General features: G+C 60.3%; 1 protein-coding gene across 1 annotated transcript; it reads left to right on the top strand.

Moving 5' to 3' along the window:
• Positions 1-1,514: 1,514 nt before the first annotated feature.
• LOC112618103 (trinucleotide repeat-containing gene 18 protein-like) lies at positions 1,515-7,600 on the top strand (the record flags this gene model as incomplete). The annotated part of the gene is made up of 3 exons (XM_025374697.1): positions 1,515-1,724; positions 4,660-4,803; positions 5,936-7,600. Coding segments are annotated over exons 1-3 (1,930 nt in total), but the record flags the coding sequence as incomplete, so codon positions are not given.
• Between the last annotated feature and the right edge of the window lie 207 nt (positions 7,601-7,807).

The following is a 7,807-nucleotide window of genomic DNA, read 5'->3' as shown; positions in this document are numbered from 1 at the left end:
GCAAGCTCCGCCTCCCGGGTTCACGCCATTCTCCTGCCTCAGCCTCCGGAGTAGCTGGGACTACAGGCGCCCGCCACCTCGCCCGGCTAGTTTTTTGTATTTTTTTAGTAGAGACGGGGTTTCACCGTGTTAGCCAGGATGGTCTCGATCTCCCGACCTCGTGATCCGCCCGTCTCGGCCTCCCAAAGTGCTGGGATTACAGGCTTGAGCCACCGCGCCTGGCCTGTTTTTTTTTTTTTGAGACGGAGTCTCACTCTGTCACCCAGGCTGGAGTGCAGTGGCGCGATCTCGGCTCACTGCAACCTCCGCCTCCTGGGTACAAGGGATTCTTCTGCCTCAGCCTCCCAAGTAGCTGGGACTACAGGTGCCCGCCACCATGCCCAGCTAATGTTTTGTATTTGTCTTTTTAGTAGGGACAGGGTTTCACCATGTTGGCGAGGCTGGTCTCTAACTCATGACCTCGTGATTCGCCTGCCTCAGCCTCCCAGAGTGCTGGGATTAGAGGCGTGAGCCACCGCGCCCGGCCTCATGTTGTTACTGTGATTAAACATATGCTTCCTTCCTTGTCATTCCCAGAGGGAGGCATTTTTATCCCCATTTTGTTGATACGCAAACTGAGACCTGGTAAGGGAAGCCTCTTGCCCCAGGGCCTGCATGCTTCTCTCTGACCTGTTACCCAGCTGCCAGGGTCTTCCCTTAGAAGGGGTGGCGTTTGGGGCTTGTGGGACAGTGCCCTGGGTGGCAGCTGGGAGGCACCCTGTCCGATGTGGGCCTGCCCATGTGGGGCGTGGCGGGGCTGGCTGTGGCTTCCACCCAGGCCCCAGCTGATTTCCATCATCTTTCTGAGCGGCAGTCAGCCTGTGGCCCCTATAGGCAGTAACCCCAGGTGTGTGCAGGGGTTGCCCTTGATGGGGCTCCCTTAGTGAACCCCATGTCTGCCACTCCATGCATTCACAGATTCATCCCCTAAGCCACTGTGGCTCGGTGGTGCCAAGTCCCTGCTTTCTGGCTGTGTGACCTGGCACTTCCCATCTCCGAGCCTCACTTTCTTTGTCTGTTAAATGGGCACACGGGGCTGGCTAGGGCTGCCGTGGGAGGTCATTCTCCGGCTGTAGGGTGGGTGTCCTCTTGGCCTGCAGAGCTCAGCATATGAGCCACCCGCCTGTGAGTCCCCCACCGCCTTGCCCTGTGGCCTCTGGAAGTCCCAGTGCCCCACCGACTTCAGGATTCCCCCTGCAGATGGGGAGAACGGTGCCAAGCCGGATCTGGGCTGGTTGGGCGGCAGGGGTAGAAGGCCCTTCTCTGAGGGTGCGGGGTGCCGAGGGCTGAGGGTCTGCTGTTGGGGGCTTCCTGCCATCTTGTGCTTTCTCAAGCCCTGGGTCTGGTTGGGTTGACCCAGGCCCATCCTGCGGCTCAGGGGTGGGGCCAGAGCAGGGGAACCCTCTTGGTCATTTGGCCATTATCAGCTCCACACAGTTGGGGAGAGGCGGGGGTCTCGGGGTGGTGGGCTGGGGCGGCGGCGCTGGCCCGACTGGCTGCCTGATGGTCCTCCCAACTTCTCTCTGCAGGCGAGGCCTTCTTGGGCAGTTTTGTGGCCAGCGGGATGGGGCCCTCGGCCTCATCCCATGGGAGCCCGGTGCCACTGCCCTCTGACCTCTCCTTCCGCTCCCCAACCCCTAGCAACCTGCCCATGGTGCAGCTGTGGGCCGCCCACGCCCATGAAGGTAAGGAACATGCGGGGGTCGGGGCTGAGGGTTGCTGGGCTGACGTCCCAGCCACTCTGGCCACTTCATGTGCCCCTCTATTGTCATCACTGAGCTGGGGCTGGTGGGCCCCAGGTCACCTGGCCTCCCTGTCATTTCTCAAACGCTCAGGGCTTCCTGTTGTCACAATCACAGGGCCTTTGTACGAGCTGTTCCCTCTCCTTCCAGCCTGACACCCCATGCCACAGACCACCTTCCATTTCTCCTCCAGCTCAGCTCAGAGACCCCCTCTTCCCCACCCCCTTCCATCACTCGCTTGTGACGACAGATTATCTGATCCTTCATGAACCCCCGCTTTCCCACCGGAGTGAGCCCTGAGTGCAGGGCCTGGTTTGATCTACTCAGCACTGTATCCTTGGTGCACAGTAGGCTCATTAATAATTAGAGGAGCAGGCCGGGCGTGGTGGCTCACAGCTGTAATCCCAACACTTTGGGAGGTTGAGGTGGGAAGATCACTTGAGGGCAGGCGTTCGAGACCAGTCTGGGCAACATAGCGAGACCCCATCTCTACAAAAAAAATTTCCCGGAGCCTGGGGACCTGGGGCTGTTGGGGCCTCTTCTTTTGCATTTCTGCAGCCATGCCCCTCAATGTAGGGGCTCTGCAGGCCTGGCTTCCCCCAGGCCATGAGCAGATTCTGGATTTCTGTAGAGCCTCACTTTCATTCTCTGCCTGCAAAGGAATGGGCCTGAGGACCTCTGAGCTCCTCCTCTCCTCCTTTGACAGGTTCTGGATGTTGGGCACTAGGTACCTCCTTCCTCCTTCCTCCTCCCTCCTCCCAGGTGTCCTGTAGGTGCTCATGGTTCCTGGAAGGTTGCAGCCCTGGAGCTCCTGCTGCAGGCTTAGGGCTCTTCCGGCCCTCCCTGGCTACTGTCCCTCCCCTTCCTCCGGTGGGGTCAGGTCTGACCGAGTGCTCACCATCATCCCGAATCCTGTGGCTACTGCGTTCAGCCCAGGAGGAGACAGGTTCAGCCAGAGGCGTCCCCAGCCACAGGACCCTATCCAGTCCTTAGAGTACGTTGCCCGTTGTACACATGAGGTCAGCGAGTCTGCTCCTCCTGGACACTCTGGGGAAGGCATCTGAATCCAGGCACGAGGGTGTCTGGCCTGCACAGAGGGGGCCTTCTAGGCTGGGGTCCCACCTGAGCCTGCCACTTTAACCAGCCAAGGCAGGTGCCTGGGCGAGAAGAGCCTGCCTCTCGGACCTGTCTGCCAGCAGCTCGTTACCTCTATCTCCCTGAGACTTCCTTTTCTCTTTGGCCAACAAATCCTAGTAATGACCGCAAACACACAGGGTGCTTACCACAGCCCAGTGCACACTCAGCTCACTTCAGCCTCAGAGCCAGCCCTGCCTGGGGGAGGGACTGTTAGGCCCTTATTTTTACAGACAGGGTCTTGCTCTGTCGCCCAGGCTGGAGTGCTGTGGTGCAATCTCGGCTCACCGAAACCTCCGCCTCCCAGGCTCAAGCCATTCTCCCAGCTCAGCCTCCTGAGTAGCTGGAACTATAGGTGCATACTATCACGCCCAGTTAACTACTAGATTTTGTTTTGGTGGAGTCGGGGTTTTACCATGTGTCCCAGGCTGGTCTTGAACTGCTAGGCCCAAGCGATCCTCCCACCTTGACCTCCCAAAGTGCTGGGATTATAGGCATGAGCCACTGCGCCTGGCCTATTAAGCCCATTAGGTCCATTTTACAGACGGGAGAGCAGAGACCTGGTGCCTGTGTGGGAGTGCTGTTTTTTTTTGTTTGTTTGTTTTTTATTAGTTGTATTTTTAAATTTTTTTTTTATTTTTTGAGATGGAGTCTTGCTCTGTCGCCCAGGCTGGAGTACAGTGGCACGATCTCGGCTCATTGCAACCTCTGCCTCCCGGGTTCAAGCGATTTTCCTGCCTCAACCTCCTGAGTAGCTGGGATTACAGGCGTGCACCACCACACCTGTAATCCCAGCACTTTGGGAGGCTGAGGTGGGCGGATCACTTGAGGCCAGGAGTTCCAGACCAGCCTGACCAACATGGTGAAACCCCTTCTCTACTAAGAATACAAAGATGAACTGGGTGTGGTAGCAGGCGCCTGTAATCCCAGCTCCTCGGGAGGCTGTGGCAGGAGGACCCTCTTGAACTCAGGAGGCGGAGGCTGCCGTGAACCGAGATCCTGCCACTGCACTCCAGCCTGGGCCACAGAGTAAGACTCTGTCTCCAAAAAAAACAAAACAAACAAAAAATTCTGAATAGTTGAAGTCAGCAGGTCCTGATGCTGGGCATTGCTGGTGGGGGGCCTTTGGGGAGGCGGGGAGGATCTTTGGTGGGGGGAATTCCTTCCTGGCAGCTTCTGCCTGGGAGACCCAGCAGCTGAAGATGCTGTGTCCTCTGAGGTTCAGAGAAGGCAAGTGACCAGCTTGGGGTCACACAACAGAGAAAGGGCCCGTGTTAGGCTGAGGTTAAGAGTCCTGGCTCCAGGGTTCGATGGCCTCGGTCCAAAGCCAGGCAGCTCTGCTGTATCTCCTTGGGCAAGTGGCCTTCTCTGAATTTTCTCATCTTTAAAGTAAGGACATTAAGTCTCTTCCTCATAGGTCGTTTCTGAGGTTTAAATGAGGATGACAGTGGCAAAGCTCTTGGTCATGTTTGGTAGACTGTTATCGGGCCCTGCTAGTTGGATCCATTCTGATCCTCTTCCTGTGGGGACTGGAGACCCCATCCTCCCATGAGGGCTTCCTGGGCCTGGAGAGAGACCCAGGGTTGGGGAGCAGGGGAATGCCCTGAGGAGCTGCTGTTAAACCTCCAAGCTCCCTACACCAGCGGTCACCTGCCGAAATAGTTTATTTCCAGGAGCTGGAAGGAAGCTCCTGGTGGGCAGCACAAATTGGCCCGGCCCAGCTTTTCTCTTTTCTCTGTTACAGGCTTCTCCCACCTGCCCAGCGGGCTGTACCCATCCTACCTCCACCTGAGCCACCTGGAGCCCCCCAGCAGTGGGAGCCCCCTCCTCAGCCAGCTGGGTCAGCCCAGCATTTTCGATACCCAGAAAGGTCAGGGGCCAGGAGGAGGTAAGACTGTGGAGTCCGGGGTGGGGGGTGACACAGGGGCCTTCTGACAGGCTTCTGGGGCCTTTGGCAGCATCCAGCTAGCCACCAGCTCTGTCCAGGATGCTTGCCTTTTTTTTTTTTTTTTGAGACAGGGTCTCACTATGTTGCCCAGGCTGGAGTGCAGTGGTGTGATCATAGCTCACTGCAGCCTCAAACTCCCAAATGATGCTCCTGACTCAGCCCCCCAAGTAGCTGGGACTGCAGACGTACCCCACCACACCCAGCTGACTTTTTAACTTTTTGTAGAGGTGGAGTCTTGCTGTGTTGCCCAGGATGGTTTCAAACTCGTGGCCTCAAGCAATCCTCCTACCTCGGCTTCCCAGAGTGCTGGGATTACAGATGTGAGCCTCAGATGCTCTTTTGAGACCTGAGTCCCTAAGACCCCCACAGACTCCTTGGGCCCACCCACAGCCCTGGGTGCCTTCTGGTCACACTGTCCTCTTAGGGGCCCTGCTAGGCCTTCTGGGAAGCTCTGAAAACAACCCCTGGTCTCTCCTTTTACAGATGAGGAAACTGAGGCACGGGAAGGGTAGATTTAAACTTGGTTCTAGATATTTCCAGAGCCTGCACTCTCTAGCTGGGTTGCCCATTTCTTCTCTTCTTGCCCTGGGGAGATGCCTTGCCTTGCTGTGAAACCTCGGGGCTCCCTGCACCAAACTAGTTTAATTTCCAAGAGAAAGCACTGGGCTGAGTGCGGCTCACGCCTGTAATCCCAGCACTTTAGGAGGCTGAGACAGGTGGATCACCTGAGGTCAAGAGTTCAAGACCAGCCTGACGAACATGGTGAAACCCCGCCTGTATTAAAAATACAATAATTAGCCGTGCATGGTGGGGTGCGCCTGTAATCCCAGCCACTCGGGAGGCTGAGGCAGGAGAACCGCTTGAATCCAGGAGGCAGTGAGCCAAGATTGCGCCATTGCACTGCAGCCTGGGCGACAAGAGCGAGACTGTCTCAAAAAACAAAAAAACAAAAAAACAAAAAAAACACTAGGGGAGGCATGGGTTGGCCCAGCTCTCTCTCAGGGGTCCCCCTCCGCCCAGGCAGGGGTGGGAGGTGGCGCTCGCTCACTGCCTGCTGTTCTCTTCTCTGCAGACGGCTTCTACCTGCCCACCGCGGGGGCTCCGGGCCCCCTGCACTCTCACGCGCCCTCGGCCCGGACCCCTGGCGGCGGCCACTCCTCGGGCCCCCCTGCAAAAGGCTCGTCGTCGCGGGACGGTCCAGCCAAGGAGCGGGCGGGCCGCGGCGGGGAGCCGCCTCTGCTGTTCGGCAAGAAGGACCCCCGCGCCCGGGGCGAGGAGGCCTCGGGGCCACGCGGCGTGGTGGACCTGACCCAGGAGGCGCGTGTGGAGGGCCGCCAGGACCGGGGGCCCCCGCGCCTGGCTGAGCGCCTGTCGCCCTTCCTGACTGAGTCCAAGACCAAGAACGCGGCACTGCAGCCGTCGGTACTAACCATGTGCAACGGCGGCGCCGGGGACGCGGGGCTGCCCGCGCTGGTGGCCGAAGCGGGGCGCGGGGGTGCTAAGGAGGCCGCCCGGCAGGACGAGGGCGCGCGGCTGCTGCGGCGCACGGAGACCCTGCTACCCGGGCCGCGCCCCTGCCCCTCACCGCTGCCCCCGCCGCCTGCGCCCCCCAAGGGGCCTCCCGCACCCCCCACGGCCACCCCCGCCGGTGTCTACACCGTCTTCCGCGAGCAGGGCCGTGAGCACCGCGTGGTGGCGCCCACCTTCGTGCCTTCTGTAGAGGTCTTCGACGAGCGCCCCGGGCCCATCCAGATCGCATCCCAGGCGCGTGATGCCCGGGCCCGCGAGCGTGAGGCTGGTAGACCAGGGGTCCTGCAGGCGCCCCCCGGCTCCCCGCGGCCTCTGGACCGGCCCGAGGGCCTGCGCGAGAAGAACTCGGTCATCCGCTCACTCAAGCGGCCGTCGCCTGCAGATGCCCCCACGGTGCGGGCTGCACGCGCCTCCCCGGACCCCCGCGCCTACCTGCCTGCCAAGGAGCTGCTCAAGCCCGAGGCGGACCCGAGGCCCTGCGAGCGTGCGCCCCGCGGCCCAGCCGGTCCTGCAGCCCAACAGGCCGCCAAGCTCTTCGGCCTGGAGCCCGGGCGCCCCCCGCCCACCGGCCCTGAACACAAATGGAAACCCTTCGAGCTGGGCAACTTCGCCACCACGCAGATGGCCGTGCTGGCTGCGCAGCACCACCACAGCCGCGCCGAAGAGGAGGCCGCCGTGGTCGCTGCCTCCTCCTCGAAGAAGGCCTACCTGGACCCTGGGGCTGTGCTGCCCCGCTCAGCGGCCACCTGCGGCCGGCCTATCGCCGACATGCACTCTACAGCCCACGGGCCTGGAGAGGCCTCTGCCATGCAGAGCCTTATAAAGTACAGTGGCAGTTTCGCCCGGGAGGCTGTGGCCGTGCGCCCTGGTGGCTGTGGCAAGAAGAGCCCTTTTGGAGGTTTGGGCACCATGAAACCCGAGCCTGCGCCCACCTCTGCTGGTGCCCCCCGAGCCCAGGGCCGACTCCCACACTCTGGAGGTCCTGCAGCGGGTGGCAGCCGGCAGCTGAAGCGAGACCCGGAGAGGCCCGAGAGCGCCAAGGCTTTTGGGCGCGAGGGCTCTGGTGCCCAGGGTGAGGCAGAAGTGCGACACCCGCCCGTGGGCATTGCAGTGGCTGTGGCCCGGCAGAAGGATAGTGGTGGCAGTGGCCGGCTGGGGCCTGGGCTGGCAGACCAGGACCGCTCTCTGTCGCTGAGTAATGTCAAAGGTAGGTCCTGGGTCTCTACCCCAGCCCCTTCCTTTCCTTGTTCTGTGCCACCCCGACATTCCATTTCTCCATCTCCCTTCCCACCTTCCCTGGCACACCCTCACATCTCCCTGCCTTCCAAGCACCATTTGTCCTTTCTCTCACTTGTGGACTGTGGCCGCTTTTAGAAGTTTATTGGTTTTTCCTTTGTGCACATAGAAAAATGTG

This window comes from Theropithecus gelada, unplaced genomic scaffold (genome assembly GCF_003255815.1).
Source record: "Theropithecus gelada isolate Dixy unplaced genomic scaffold, Tgel_1.0 HiC_scaffold_981, whole genome shotgun sequence".
Taxonomy (NCBI): domain Eukaryota; kingdom Metazoa; phylum Chordata; class Mammalia; order Primates; family Cercopithecidae; genus Theropithecus; species Theropithecus gelada.
The sequence above is the reverse complement of the archived record's forward strand: the minus strand, read 5'-3'. Positions and strand labels throughout refer to the sequence as shown.